The following is a 16,206-nucleotide window of genomic DNA, read 5'->3' as shown; positions in this document are numbered from 1 at the left end:
TTGGGGAAATTAAAGGTTGACTCCCACTTCCTATGGCAGAAATTTCAACGGCTTGGTCCAGGCTTTATTTTTGAGAAAAACGCAAAGGAAAATAAAAGCCTGGAGATCGAGGCTAGTGGGTTAGTGATCATTGTAACGTTGTTTTAACAGCGTGTCTCTCTCTCTCTCTCTCTGTGGTACAGGGGTGGTCAGGGCTTCCAACATCTTCCCCATCCTGAGTGCCATCCTGCTGCTGATGGGAGGCATGTGCATTGCCGCCAGCCGCTTCTACAAGAGCAAGAGGAACATCATACTAGGAGCGGGCATCCTCTTTGTGGCAGCAGGTAACATCTTGGATTCTGCTCACGTTGCTGTAGCAATGCAACCATTTTGTGTGTGTGTGTGTGTGTGTGTGTGTGTGTGTGTGTGTGTGTGTGTGTGTGTGTGTGTGTGTGTGTGTGTGTGTGTGTGTGTGTGTGTGTGTGTGTGTGTGTGTGTGTGTGTGTGTGTGTGTGTGTGTGGGTGGTAGTCGATGTGTGCATTTGCTTGTATTCCATACAAGCAAATGTGTGTGTGTGTGTGTGTGTGTGTGTGTCTGCGTGCCTGCCTGCATGCGTGCATGTGCATGTGTGTGCGTGTGTGTGCACACATACACATGTTCACATGTGTACGTGTGTGTGTGTGTGTGTGTGTGTGTGTGTGTGTGTGTGTGTGTGTGTGTGTGTGTGTGTGTGTGTGTGTGTGTGTGTGTGTGTGTGTGTGTGGTCTGGATAGCATTAGGTGTCAGTGTGTTTACGTGTGCAGTTACAGTGTGTATGTGTTGACGCTGTAGTGTACCTGCTCACTGTTTCTCCATTGGCCTGCTCTAACCTCTGGTCTTTAACGCCGTAAACCGCCATGTCATCTCTGTCAGGCGGAAACCTTGTACGTCCAAAACCGTTGCTGTTGAGGAAACGGGGGGGGGGGGGGAAATAACCAGTGTTCCAATGAAAATAGCAGACCTACAAGCTCACAATGCGTCGCATCGCGAGCTTGTCGGTCTGCTATTTCCGCTGCTTTTGCGCGACAAAGTAGTGCATTAACTTATGGAGGGAAACAAAAACGGAGATACAAGTTTTCTGCCCGACAGCAACTATGTAAGTCTCATCTGTTTATGGCTGTCTGGAGCGGCTCCATCTTATTTTACATGCCACCACTTAAACCCTACCATCCCTATTCTGGGGGGAACATTAGCTCATAGCATAATCCTGCTCCCTAGTATAGGCCTCCGCCCTCCGGTTTTACTCCCATGTTTACAAACATTGCCAAAGTAAACAAACTTATTAAAGCTCCAAAATACAGCAAATACTGTTTGAGAAGAAAAATAAATAGTGTATTTGTTATCTGACCTTAGTGTTAGTCAATTCATTGCCAAAGCAAGTGTCATAAACATAATAAACAATTTACGGGGGAAAAATGGGGAAAGTACAGTTGGATGGGAAACAGCATTGTGTAAACTGGCTTACAAAACCACTAATGTTCATTTGCTGTTAGAAAGTTTTTTAATCGTCTCTGTCGGAACTTTCCATCCTTTTCAGGATTCAAATTCAAAAGCTTGTGGATCTGCTACTTTTAATGCTTTTGTGACGCTATATCAAGTAGGCTGTTTTGGACCCATTAAGACCTGAGGTTGATTCTACAAAATATCTACTAAATCCTAACCTTTCAATGTCAGTGGTTCTCAAACTTTTTCATGTCAAGGACCCGAAAATGTATTTGGCCGCGGACCCCCATCCCAAAATATTTTGTTCCAGGGACCCCCCAGAAGCAAAGATTTTAGTTAAAAATGTTCCCTTTAAAAATATACATATTCAAAGATTTGCGCAAATGTTCACGATTTTTCCAAAATAGCAGATCTACAAGCTCATAGCGCTATGAGCTTGTATATCTGCTATTTTTGAATAGCAGATATAGCAAAGTGTAAAATAATGCTTTTTAGGTCAAATCAAAAAATGACACAGATGCTTCTCCCGGTCTTATTGGGTTAATTAACGAAACAAACAAAAAGTTTAGATATGGATATAAGAGGTTTCTGCCCGACAGCAACGATATACATGTTGTTGGCGAGGGTAGCTTGGTATAAAGCTTATAGTCCCAGATAGTAAAAACCTCAGCCCTGTCCCTATATTTTAGTTTTGGTAGTGGAGCTACCATTAGATTATGTCCATGTCACCGATGGGGCCTTTTATGTCATGATTTATTTCATTTCACCCGTGGCGTGTGTCACATCCACTATCTTTGTTGCCATCATTTTTATCCCACAAAGCAGAACTGCCATAAAAGAGAAAGAAAACTGACATTTCCAGGCTTGCTCTGAGTAACTTCATAAATGTGCAGATACTCTGTATAGGCTACACTACATACTGTATGTTGGTTTGTTTATTATTGAGTGAGAAAACAATGTTGCACATAAAGCTATAAGCTAATCATCTGGGGACCCCCCCGCCCCCCCCAAAAAAAAACGTTTGGGGAACCTCCTGGGGGTGCCGACCCACAGGCTGATCATCAGTGTTCTATAGATTAACCACTGCGTTCCTATACGTTTTGCAGGCCTGAGCAACATCATCGGGGTGATCGTGTACATCTCGGCGGCGCTGGGCGACATCTCCCCCAAGAAGGACGAGGACAAAAAGTGGCAGTACTCGTACGGCTGGTCGTTCTACTTCGGGGGCCTGTCCTTCATCATGGCCGAGATGGTGGGCGTGCTCGCCGTCAACATCTACATCGAGAAGAACAAGGAGCTGCGCTGCCGCTCGCGCACCGACATCTTCAAGAGCACCACGCACGCCATGCTGCGCCTGCCCAGCTACCGCTTCCGCCGCCGCTCGCGCTCCTCCTCGCGCTCCACCGACCCGTCGCGCTCCCGCGACCCCTCGCCCGTCGGCGGCGGCGTGGGGGGCATGGGCGGCCCCGGCGGCGGCGGCAGCGGCAAGAACTTCGGCATGCCGCCGTCGGCGCTCCTCTCGCAGGGCGGCCCCGTCTCCGTGTCCACGCTGCCCAACCCGCACTCCCGCGCGGCGGCGCTGGCCGGCGGCGACATCTCCCTCTACACGCTGTCCCGCGACCCCAAGCTGCCCGGCCTGCCGCCCATGTACGGCACGGTGGACCGCGCCACCCTCTACCAGCTGCACAACTGCTTCCCCAAGGACGGAGGAGGAGGAGGGGGCGGCGGAGGAGGAGGCGGGGGGATGATCCTGAGTGGCACGCTGCCCTCGCTCAAGTCGCACAACCCGGGCAACTCGGTCAACTCCAACGCGGTCAACTCGGTGGGCGGCGGGCCGCCGCCCTTCAGCTCGTCCACCGCGGACCGGGACGGGCGCGGCAGCGGTAGCGGCGGCGGCATGGGCACCCTGGACAGGCTGAAGGGCGACCGGGAGAGCAACTCCAACACCCTGAATAGGAAGACCACACCCGTGTAGAAGAGAGAGACAGGGGGGGGAGATGAGAGGAGAGAGAGAGAGACAGCGAGAGAGAGAGAGAGAGAAATGGCTCTTTTCCACTAGAACAGTGGTTCTCAAACGTTTGACCCATTAAGACCTGGAACGCGTCTGTGTCAGTTTTTAGATTTGAGCTAAAACGCATTATTTTACACTTTGGCTATCCAAAAATAGCAGATCTACAAGCTTGTAGCACGGCACAGAGCGCCGTGCTACGAGCTTGTAGATCTGCTATTTTTGAAAAATCGTGAAAATGTGTGCAAATCTTTGAATATATATATTCTTTTAAAGCGAACATTTTTAACTCAAATCTTTGCGTCTGGGGGGTCCCTGGAACAGAATATTTTGAGATGGGGGTCGGCGGCCAAATACATATAATTTTGCGGGGTCCTTCACATGAAAAAGATTGAGAACCACTACGAGAAACATACGTTTTTCAGAAAACTGTTGGGATTTAGGAGACATTTGTAGAATCGGCTTCAGGTCATAATGGGTTAACTCTGGCAGTATACAAATGGAACCAAATGGACCCTAACGGGTCCATTTGGTTCCATGTGTACGGTGCCAGAGTTACAGACTTGTAAGGGTCCATTTAGAACCCCTTCAAGGACCCCTGAGAGCCCCCTGGACCCCCACTTTGAGAACCACTGCACTAAAAGACCTATAAGCGGAAACCGTGCCGTGCGGTGAAACTGTATTTGTAACAGGTTCTGGTATTCGTTTCCGGGGGGTTTCAGATAATTGGTTTCTCGGGAAGCCTAATTTGGGCCCCATGCTCAGGAGGTTGTACTAAACTCTGAATTCTGTGGGTGAAAAAAACACAGAACTCAGAACTTTAGTCTTTTAAAAAATGTTTTCTAAAAATAGCGGGAAAATACAGGTTTCTGGAAAGTTTCAGGTTTTTTGGAAGGTTCTTGGTTTTACTAGTCGAAAAGAGCCAGTAGACGGGGGGAGAGGAGGCAAAAGCGAGAGAGGAAGAGAGGAGGGAGCGTGGGTGGTCTTGGCAGCACTGTCACGGTGTCCGAAGGGGGTCAGGCTAGCCGCTTAGCCGAGCGAAAACGCTTCCTGTTTCACTGTTATAAATAGACTGCTCGATCTCACCGAGAAACAAAAAACGGAGAAAAAACAAACAAATACAAGACGAAGAGTAGGCCTAATAACAGAGCGATAATAACAACAACAACAACAACAACGAACTCTCACAATAAAACTATTTTGATATTTTAAAAGAAAAAAAATGCGCTAGAAAATGATTTATTTTATTAACGACCAAAAACGCAATTAACCTGGGGCTATTATGAAAGGGAAGAAGAGAAGAAAAATGTTCCACGTAATCTTTTTTTTTTTTCTGTGTGTGTGTGTGTGCAATATTTACCGCTGATTTCCAAACGCCAGATGAAACCTGTCATTTTGAGATTGTTGTTGTGATTATTCTTAAGCGTTATTACAAACTAAGCTTCGTTTTCACACAACGCTGTAGTTCCGGAATGAGAATTTTACTTTTCATGATATTTTTTGTTTGTTTTAGTTTTTTTGTTTTTTTTTGGATCTCGACGACTTTTAACTGTGAAATTTCTTCCATGCAGAGCCACTTCGGCTATGTAACTGTGTCAAAGTGTCTAAAGCATGAGTGTGCACAATATGTGAGAGAATGAGAGAGCGTATTATTATTATTATTATTATTATTATTATTTCTTACTAATAATGACATTAGAACAGTGGTTTTCAACCTTTTTTTGTGTCAAGGACCCCCAAATTGACACATATTAGCCCAGGGACCCCCATTTGAAAAGATATGCCAGGGACTCAACCATTTTGATTCCTTGGGGGTCCCAATCTACACTGTAGTATCATTATCAGTGTTTATTTAACTCTGAGAGTGTACAAATGGAACCAAATGGACCTGTAAGGGTCCATTTGGTTCCATTTGTACACTCTCCATTTGGTTCCATTTGTACACTCTCAGAGTTACAGACAGGGGGTCAATTTGGTTACTAACTATTAATTTGTCTGGGGACCCCCTGGAACCCCCTCAAGGACCACTGGTGGTCCCCGGACCACTGGTTGAAAACCACTTCATTAGAACAACCTTTAATTTCATTTTAGAACCATTTGGAACATGAAGTCAAACATGTGAATATTTGTACATTGTCTTCCAATACTGTTACTGAACGAGATGCAACACTTAAAAGGCGAGTGGCCGACCCACTCCGTGTCGTTGTTATTATTATAGTCTTATGAGTTTTCTACGAGGCCTCAATTATGCCTGATTTATAGCGCGGTTGAGCGCTGTTGCCGCTCGCCGAACATAGCCGCGGTTTACCAAAGCCCACAATGCGTCGCGCTGCGAGCTTATGTAAACCGCCTATGTTCGGGCGAGCGACACAGACGCGCGACTAGGCATAAATCGACCTTTTTCAGTCTTCTTTTTGGTTCTACTCCGTGTTACCAGTAGTACTAAGTAGCCGTTAGTCGTTGTTAACGAGACGTTTGTTTCCTGGGCATTATAAAGTGACAACTTTCCCTCCGTCACGGAGGAGACACGCAAAAGCATAAATAGAGACCTAGAGAATATATTTGTACAGAATCAGGTAAAAAGGTCGCTTGACTGAGCAGAAAAACAAAAATAAAAACAAAAAAAAACAACTCTCTTTTTTATATATACGGTATATATATATATATACACGAAGGGTCCCAAAGTGATTTCACATGAGCAGACATCATGCAACATTTTCCAATTAAATATTTTAAAAAACGATATTGTACTTATAGGTGTGGGGTTGGGGGTGGTGGGGGGTGGTGAGAAAGGAAGATGAAAAAAAACAAACACTACAGAGAAATCTTTTGAAATGATTAATATGTACATTGTAATTTAGGCATACATACATTTGCAAAAAGCCTATAGATACTTTCTTTGGGAGCACTCGGGGTGGGGTGGGTTGAGGGGGTATTTTGGGGTAGGACGAGGGTCCCCCGTCCCGTCCCCCTGGCCTCCCTTCTGGACTCTCACTTGGTGGTGGAGGGAGGAAGGGTTTCCTCGTCCCATAAAACCCTGCTCCTCCTCCCTTCTTGGCCCCGCCCCCCCTCCCTTGCCCATATTTGGTCATGGTCGCTAGTGTCCCCGTCCCCCCGCCCCCTTTTTTCGTCTTAACGACCAATCACCACAGCGAACATGAGCCCCTGACCTCAAAGCCTTCCCGGAAGATTCTTTCACTGTGCTTTTTTCCCCTCCCTGTGTCGTCCCCCTGACCTGTTGAACTTGTTGACCCTTATCTGTTGTTTCTGTTGCTGAGAATGTAATAACCTGTGTTTAACACTCTGCCCTATAAAAAAGACCCATCTCTAGTCTGTCCCTTTCTTCTAAAAACTTCGTCCCCGAAGCCACACCGCGCGGACCAGCGGTTGTCTACGTGTGTTCCCTGCTACGTACTACACTGGACAAAAAACGAGACATGGACGAACTGAGAAAAAAAGAAGAAAAAAAAAAAGATCAAAACTAGACGCTTCCAGATATTTTTCTTTTTCTCTTTTTTTGTTTTGATTTTTTTGATTTTCATTTTGAGGTTTAAAAAAAAAGAAAAAAAGAACATCAACAATAATGTGACAAAACAACTGCGCACAGATAGCATTTATGTGGGCAATATGACTAGTATGTAGTTGAGAATCGATATATCTAGACAAAAATGATTATGGTTTATCTAAATGTGTGATAAACTCAAACACTGTATTGCACGAAGTTTATAAAAAAAGAAAACAATAACAGACATATTCACAGACTGCTTGTCTTTTGTTTGTTTCTTTCCTAAAACAAGACAACGGAAGAAATGCAGCAGGTATACACACTGCAGTCAAACACTTTGATTAAAAAAACTAGAGGGTCGCAAAAAGGTTAAGCCAATTGTGCAGATGTACTGTATAAGCTCGTAGCTTGTACATCAAGCTTGTAAATGAAAGTGATTAATGAAAATATGTTGGCAGAAAGAAAGGCGTTGATCTGAAATTGGATTAAACTGCAAAACAACATTCAGAGGTGGAGCAAAAAACAGCTAATCAAGGAAACAGTGAACGTTTTTAGACGTTTAAAGAACTTTCACTGTTAGACCAGTTATAACCCTGTTTTAGACGTAGGTCTAATAGCCGACTATGGCTCACTGGGTAATTAAGGCTCTGTTCCATTTAGTGTAGCACATTGGTTCTCAGTGGTGCTCAAACGTTACAATTTCAAGGACAGCCCCATAACTCTGAGAGTGTTCAGGTGGACCTTAAACTAGGGATGTCCGATATTATCGGCCTCCCGATATTATCGGCCGATATTAGCATAAAAATTGATATCGGGAAAATATCGGTATCGGTTTTTGAATTTTTTTTTTTTTTTTTTTTTTTTGGCTTTATAAATACGTTACAGGAGTTCTTACTGTATATGGTGTGTTTGATATGAAATTTGAGCTTACCCTAATCACAATAATCCCCGCATATATCGGTATCGGTTGATATCGGTATCGGTAATTAAGAGTTGGACAATATCGGTATATCGGTTATCGGTAAAAAAGCCAATATCGGACAACCCTACCTTAAACAGGTCCATTTGGTTCCATTTGTACACTCTCAGAGTTACACACCCATACGGAGCTATTTGGAACCCCCTCAAGGAACCATGAGGGTCTGGACCCCAATTTGAGACGGTTCCACTCAGCATCCTGACTCTGTTTGACCAGAATGGAACAGAGCCTTCATTAGTATCATTGGTAACACCTATGAAGGAATTTCTTTCCAAGATGGCTGCTGTTCATAGAGCCTATAATAGCAGGGGTGGGCAACTTTGATGATGGAGAGGGCCACTATATTTCCACACGCACTCCAGAGGGCTACATTGCATATACTGTCGGGCCACACAGTAGCAAAAATAGCCGATCTACAAGCTCAAAACACATCGCAGTGTGACGCGTTTTGAGCTTGTAGATCTGCTATTTTTGCTATTTTTGAATTGGAATCCTGAAAAGTAACAATGTTTTTTTTTTTTTTCAAATGCATTTAGTTATACTTATGTTAACTTTATGAACTTAAATACAAATACATTGGACATAAAGACAATAGATGTTTTTTTACTACTAGTCATTAAGCTACTAATATAGACTGAATTATTAAAGCGAGCCATGTTTGCATGTTTGGAATTGTAACAGCTGAAATCAATTATATATCAGTATTCCGATATTAACCTGCGGGCCGCATTAAGTGAAGGTGGGGGCCGCATGTGGCCCCCGGGCCGCCAGTTGCCCATGTATGGCCTATAGTATCAGGACTTAGAAGGGCCTCCTGGTCACTGGGAGTTTGTTATTAAGTCTTTGCATGCCATTCCTTGCCATTACCATACCTCCGGGCCTCTGGGTCACTGGCACCGCAGTGCAGCGATGAGAGGTGGGACGACCAAAGGCACTAGAGGGACACCCACCCTGCCAAGGACACACACACACACACACAGTGGTGGAAAATAACTGTTTTGTTGCTGTCGGGCAGAAACCTCTTATCTCCACATTTGAACTTTTTGTGTTTTTTTTTCGTAAATTATCACATTCGGTGCCAGAGTTGATTTAAAAAAGTGACGTTGAGTGCCAGGAATCTCACCGTTTGTAACGCTACGCTGTTTACAGCTGTTTAGACTCCACGACGAACACCCGATTGTATAATATATATATGCGTGCACGATGGTGGATGGTCTTGGCTAACGCCTGGAACAATAACATCTCTCACGCGAGTCACCATGGCGGAGTGATCTCGGATCGAAAATGAGAGGTTTTCCCCACTGTAAAAAGTTAAAGGGGCTACACCATGAATTTCATTTTTTTTAAGGTTTTTAGTATTTTTTGGGCTCCCCAGTGTCTCTTGTACCCAAAAAAATATTTTTTTTTAACATTCAGTCATTCATGCTCATTTCATGGATTTCCTGAATGGGCGTGTCTGAACAGGCCATTTCAGAATGGCTGTGCAAGTGATGTCACTTGCACGGATTTTGCATTGACGACGGCCAGACAGAACTGCTCAGTAGCTCCCTCCTGCCCAATAGGACGTTTTGGTATTGCAGCTGAAAAAGCTTGGAATGACAGACAGTCAGATTGTGAGAAAAAATATCTGGATGTTTTTTAGGCTTACAACCTGTTTAAAACGTATTAGGGGGCAATATTTATATATAATATATATTTTTTTAATTCATGGTGTAGCCCCTTTAAGGAAATATGGAGTTTTTTTGCAAGGAGATAGAATGGGAGCGGACGGGAGGCCGTTTTTTTGGCACGGTGATGCATCTGTCCCTTCCTTCTCAGAGTCACCGTGGGTGATTCCAGAGCTGCGCTAGCCCCCCCCCCCCCCCCCCCCCACCCCCTTGTGAAAAAAACTAAAGAACTAAAAGATTGATTGCACGTAGATTCCAGGTTTTGGCACTCAACGTCACTTTTTGCAAAACCGCATATTTACGGTTTTGGCACCCCAAGTGTTGAACCAGAGATTCCTTGAATGTATAGATAGAACTATATTCCCTGGAAATACATTTTAAAAAATAATCTAGTATTTAATTTACAAAGAGGAAACATCCCTGAAGGTAATTGACCAAATTCAGTGAAAGAAAAATGTGTGACTGTACACAGTAAAATCTATAATTGAATTAATTAATTGAGGATTTTACCGTGTAGGAATGTGTGTTTGTCGTTATGATACAGGGGGGTTATGGCTGTGGGGGTGATAAGGGTCATTTTTTAAGGGGTTGATGATACTGTCAGAGATGTCCGGCTCATCATACTACAGCGTCACACAAAAGTTGCAAGTAGCAGATCTACAAGCTCGAAACGTGGCGTGAAGCGACGCGTTTTGAGCTTGTAGATCTGCTACTTTTGCTGTTTTTGAATTTTAATCCTGAAAAGTTTTGCACATAATGAGGTTTCCGCCCTACAGAGACGATTTACTCAAATACTGTACTCAGTCCTGGGGCACTTTTACTTGAATATACAGTATGTAAATGTTTCGATACTTTATACTTCTCCACTCCACTACACCTATTGCACTTTACTTTTTTTACTCCGCCACAATTATTTGATCAACTTTGCTTACTAGTTACCTTGCAGATTTAGATTATCGATACGAAATACACATTCAACCACTTTAGCCCTGTTTTATACTTCGGCTATTCAAAAAATAGCAGATCTACAGGCTCACAAAGCATGGACGATGCGATTGTGAGCTCGTGGATCAGCTATTTTTGAAGAAATCGAATTGGACACATTGTTTATTTTGCTTTTACTTTGGTACTCTAGGTATGTATTGATATCAATGCTTTTGTACTTTCACTCAAGTAAAATGTCTGAATACGGCCTTTTACTTGTAACAGAGTATATTAAAGACGCAGTGCCATAGTTTTGAGCCTTTTCTGGTTTTCACGTGTCTACAAAGTTAACATTACTCTAATAGACCTCCAGGTGTTGTTATAATGTGCAAATTTGCCTTCCCTGTGTACTTTTGGTTTCTTCCTGAAAGCTGAAAGCCTCTGAGTCAAAATGCCCGTTGGAAATACCCTGTTTTGATGACATCACAATAACAGGGGATGGCCTACCACAACTCACTTAACATTGTGGGGTGTGGCTAACTCAGATAGAATACCACCCACCTGACAACCACGCATACATAATGACCTGGTGGGTGTGGCCACATAAAAACGTAATTTTAGCCATTTCTGTACACTTTTTGGGGAAAATTATTTCTCCTAGTATAATCATAATACCTGATCATCATTTTTTAGGCGGAAAAGAAATCATGGCACTGCATCTTTAAGTAATTCTTCCATCACAGAGAAACGCACATTCTACAACAGAGTTGTAGAGTGGGTCCTTGGGGCGGTTCCAGGGGGTCCCCAGCAAAATGACTTAATACAGCATCACAGTCATTTTAACCACTTTAACCATATTTTATGACTATTCAAAAATAGCAGACCTACAAGCTCACAGCGTGTCACTTTGTGCTGCACTGCGAGCTTGGACATCTGCTATTTTTGAACAATATTGAAAATGTTTTTATACGTTTATTTTTGGCACAAAACATTTTCAGATGGGGGTCTGTGGCCAAATATAAATCAATTTGGGGGTCCTTGGCACAAAGAAGTTTGTTCTACAACACATATTAGAGCTCCTCGCAGTACAAATCCAATATGATAATTTCAGCCGAATCATTCATTTTATCGTTTGATGTTATGTTAAAGAGATATTTCATAATATGCTCATAATACAAATGTATTTTCATTCCTTCAGTGTAGCCGGTTCTTCAAGAGATTTTGCATAGTTTATCATTTGTTTAATTTCGTTTTTTTATGCTTTCTGCTTGCTTCCAAAAAAAAAAAATCCAGAGTCACTGCACTCACTGATGCAATGCAAAGTAACTCGGTCATTTGAAACCGATATATCGTCAATGTTGGGCAGAAACCTTGTATGTTTGAAACTGTTACTTTTCATGAAATATATGAGGCGATTCTTAAAAATGTTTTCTAAATCCTAACAGTTTTTTGAAAAAAATGGAAAAATAAATGTTTCTTTGGATATTCAAAAATAGCAGATCTACAAGCTCATAGCGTGGCACCGAGTGCCGCGCTATGAGCTTGTATATCTGCTATTTTTGAATATCCAAAGAAATCTAAAGTGACACAGATGCGTTCCAGGTCTTAATGGGTTAATACTTTTCATTGGCTAGATATTTATAAAACCCACAGGCACCACTTTCACTTTCAAAATGTTTCAAATAGCCGATCTAAAAGCTCACAACGCGTTGTAAGTTGTTGTTCGGCTACTCGCTATACACGTAGGACAAAGTAGGGCATTACTTTGCAGGAGCAGGGGGGACATAAAATATTGAAATACGGAGATGCAAGGTTTCCTTCGGCCTGACAGCGACGATATGTTCATAATAATTATTCCTAAGGGAGGCTTTTCAGGCTGCAAATCTTCCTCCATTCATTTAGCTAATGACATCACTAGGAGGACAAACGCAAACTATTAACTCTCATCAGACAAATGAGTTAGGGCCAGATGATTCACTATTTGGTGACGGGGGGACGGGGGCGGGGGGACGGGGTGAGGTTTATATACACAGAATAAATCAACAGTGAGTTTTTGTGTGCAACATTCCTTCCAAAAGACACCCAGAGACCTAGTTCTTGATGGTGGTGGTGTGTCTTCTTCTCACGGGCGGATGTGTTTTCTAGGATAAGAGGTGTCTGGCCCTAGCCTGACACTCAGCCTGAATTTTCATTTTGTTTCACTCCATTATTCAGTCTGAAAGCCCTCTCAATGCAGCCTATGTCTGAGATGGGGGCGTGGCCAAAGTTTTCTTTTCAAAGACTCTTTGGTTCATACTGGATTATCCCGATCCCGATTCGTTGTACAGATTTTCAACCGAGAAACACCCGCCTTCGACAGCGTCACCAGACCCTGAATTCGAGGCAAACGACTCAGGGGGTGGAGCCAGGCTAGTCTGGCCCACTTCCACAGACAGACAGTTAAGTTAAGTGCTCATATGCCACTCGTCACCAAGTCTCCTTAGAACTATTAAACAGCTCTAAATATATATATAACGTTACAGCCAAGATCACGTATCATTGATGGGATTTAGTCTTTCGCCGCTGGGAAATGTGAGTGTGCTGTTCAAGGATACAGGATGTGTGTGCGTGTGCGTGCGTGCGTGCGTGTGTGTGTGCGTGTGTGCGTGCGTGTGTGCGTGTGTGCGTGTGTGCGTGTGTGCGCGTGTGCGCGTGTGTGCGTGTGTGCGTGTGTGTGTGTGTGTATGACTATTATTCGATATCCCGCTTTGACCTCCAGAGAGCCATCAGAAAGGCCAAGCGGGAGTACAGGAATAGAATGGAAGTCCAGTAACAACGTGAGGAGTTATGTGGCAGGGTTTACAGACTGAAGAGGGAGAAATCATCAGCTGTGTATAGAAGGCCCCTCTACCTTCCCTCCCTGGTGATCTGAATAGCCCTTTTTTCCTCAGTTTGAGGTAAAAGAGTGGTCGGGGATAGCCCCACCTTAAGGAGGCCAGTCCACTAAAACCATTGGTTCTCAAAGTGGGGTCCCAGGGGGCCCCCAGGGGTCGTTCAGTGAGGGTTGAGTGTTCCAGGGGGTCCCCAGGAAAATGATCTGTTAGGCTGGCCCATTAGCGGCTGGAATCAGTACAGAGGCACTTGTACAGTGCAACCTGAATGTGTTTTATTCACAGACACAAAAATACACAAAAACAGGAGCTCCAACACAGGTGACATGGTGGTGCCTCATGTCCCACCATCAGCTCAGTTAATGTACCTTTAACCCTAAGGAAATGATTAAAACTCCACAAACTCCACAACTAATACCTTTTTCACACTACTACAACTTTACACTTTAGCAATTCCACAAGCACATCGCAATCCCCGCCTGCCTTTCTGACTATGGTCCAGCCCAATTACACTGGAACACAAAACAGCAGTGTAAAATGTTAAATATCCAATCAAACTTAATATTCTCTATATTGCACCTAATCTCATACACATTGCACTTACTTGCACGTCATGATTTCCCCAAACATTTCTTTGAAATTATTTCCACAGGTGGAAATCGTTGGCTGAGTGGCTCAGCTAAACAGGAAACAAATCAATGTATTCTATCAACAATAAAATCATGACTGCAAAGTATGACTGTGCAAATCATGTTGTGCAAAAAATCTAAAGTGCCAATATGCTGTGCAAATAATCAATCAGGTTACAATTAATCTCTCAAAATCTCTCAAAGATTCTGCTAACAGCGGAATCTGTCAGCACCACTGCCCTAAACATGTAGTATTGTTATTAGACCCATTAAACAAATTATTATCGAATAAACACAGAAGCATCCGGGAGTAAGTGGACTTACCGAGTTCCTGTTTCTACACAAAACAGGGAGGTGGTGCCCCCAGAAGAAAAAATAAAGATTGGGTTACAAATATAGGCTACTGTGGTAACAGTCAGAGGACCTCTCTGTTACATGATCGATACGGTAGTTAGGAACCTAATAGACCCTTACAGAGGTCCATTTGGTTCATTTGGTGTCATTTGTACACTCAGGATTTTAAAGTGTAGATTAGGGTCCCGGTCTCAGAGATTTAAATGGTATCAAATGGGGGGTCTGCATGGCCTAATTAATTCAAACTGGGGGTCCTTTCAATTAAAAAAGTTTGAGAACCACGGCACTAAACATCTCTGAGGCTGGCACACAGAGAGCTTTTAGGTGGGTGAACATCTGTACGGCTGCAGGCCCTGATGGCATCCCGGGCTGGGTCCTCAGAGCGTGTGTGGTCCAGCTGGCGGGCGGGAGAGGGGGGGGGGGTTAATTGCTGATATTTTCAACCTCCTTCAGCCTCCTTCCTCTACCAAACTTGGGTCCCTGCGGGCTTAAAGATGTCCATCCTTGTGCCTTGTCCTAGCCTGGTTCCAGCCCATAGACTCCGCCCACTCTCTGAATGCAGCTTCAGGCTGATAATCAGGCTATAGCCTTGTCCCCAAGCTGTCACCCTCACCTCAATTGACAGTGGATACTTTGAAACGGCTGGTGAGGGAGGGGCTTCCATTTGTTCACAATTTGACCTGCCACGCTGGACTGGACCCGCATGCATGGCAATTTGCATGTCGTTGTTGTCGGGCAGAAACCTCTTATCTCCATGTTTCAACCTTTTTGTGTTTTTTCGTAAACTTGATCATACTACAGCGTCACAAAAATGCATCGATAGCAGATCTACAAGCTCGAAGCGCGGCTCGAAACGCAGCCCGAAACACAGCTCGAAACGCAGCGCGAAGCGACTCGTTTTGAGCTTGTCGATCTGCTTACTTTTGCTATTTTTTTATTTGAATCCTAAAAAGTAATAATTTTGGACATATGTAATCTCTCAAGAACAGATTCTGCACTGCGTTGGAATCTGTCCTGAAGGTTCGTCAGAACGTGTACACACTGTGTGGGAGTGGGCGTGCCTTCAGATCAGGAAGCAGGCCGCGCTTTATTCAATCAAAAGTAGTGGGCGGGATTCACGTGTCCGTCGATCCTTCCGTACTGGAAACTAACCGAAACTAATTTAACAATAGCGTCCGCGGAGCAGACAAAACCACGGAAAGATATTCACATTTGAACTTACTCTTTCATCATAGAAACAAGTGGGCTTATAACCAAAACGATCCATGTTCTCTGGGAGAAGTGGTGTTAGTGTTCCGTGTAGAAATATTGTTAGTGGGAATGAAAACGTAGTCGCACCACCCGGAAGTGGAGCGGTGAAGGCAGACTTAAACCCCGGTTTCCTTGCGCACTGGTGCTACGTCGGCATTGTCCCAGAGTATAACTGAGGAGGAACGAACAGCAGAGGTCGCTGTTTTTCCTTTTCAGTTGTCTCTGGGTTCCGAGATTGGGACATATGAGGTTTCCACCCAACAGAGACGATATCAAAAAACATCTAGCATGGAGGGATGTCCATAACATGAGACAATTGCAGGCACGCCAAATTGATTTCAAAATTACGAATAGGAGTTATTGAACTCTATCAAAAATGACAATACTGGGGGCTTAGTGAGGATGGCAGCTATTGCATATTGTATGAATGAGATATTTTTTATTTAATGCGGTTTTCATTGTTATTTTCAATACCGCTTGAAATGAAAGGAAAACAACAACAACAAATATACTACTGACGATGCAATTCCATGGCTCTTCACACTACCCCACCTGGA

At 43.7% G+C, this 16,206-nt stretch overlaps 1 protein-coding gene across 1 annotated transcript in view; it reads left to right on the top strand.

Moving 5' to 3' along the window:
- The window catches only part of cacng8b (calcium channel, voltage-dependent, gamma subunit 8b), a gene marked incomplete at both ends in the record, with an annotated part of 38,594 nt that extends 35,157 nt beyond the window's left edge, over positions 1 to 3,437 (top strand). The window contains 2 exons of the mRNA XM_084049131.1: positions 183 to 323; positions 2,569 to 3,437. Coding sequence (XP_083905257.1) covers positions 183 to 323; positions 2,569 to 3,437 — 1,010 coding nt within the window. The remainder of the gene's footprint in view (positions 1 to 182; positions 324 to 2,568) is intronic.
- Positions 3,438 to 16,206: the final 12,769 nt, after the last annotated feature.

The sequence above is a fragment of the Gymnoscopelus microlampas genome, assembly GCF_963454915.1.
Source record: "Gymnoscopelus microlampas genome assembly, chromosome: 3".
Taxonomy (NCBI): Eukaryota; Metazoa; Chordata; class Actinopteri; order Myctophiformes; family Myctophidae; genus Gymnoscopelus; species Gymnoscopelus microlampas.
The sequence above is the reverse complement of the archived record's forward strand: the minus strand, read 5'-3'. Positions and strand labels throughout refer to the sequence as shown.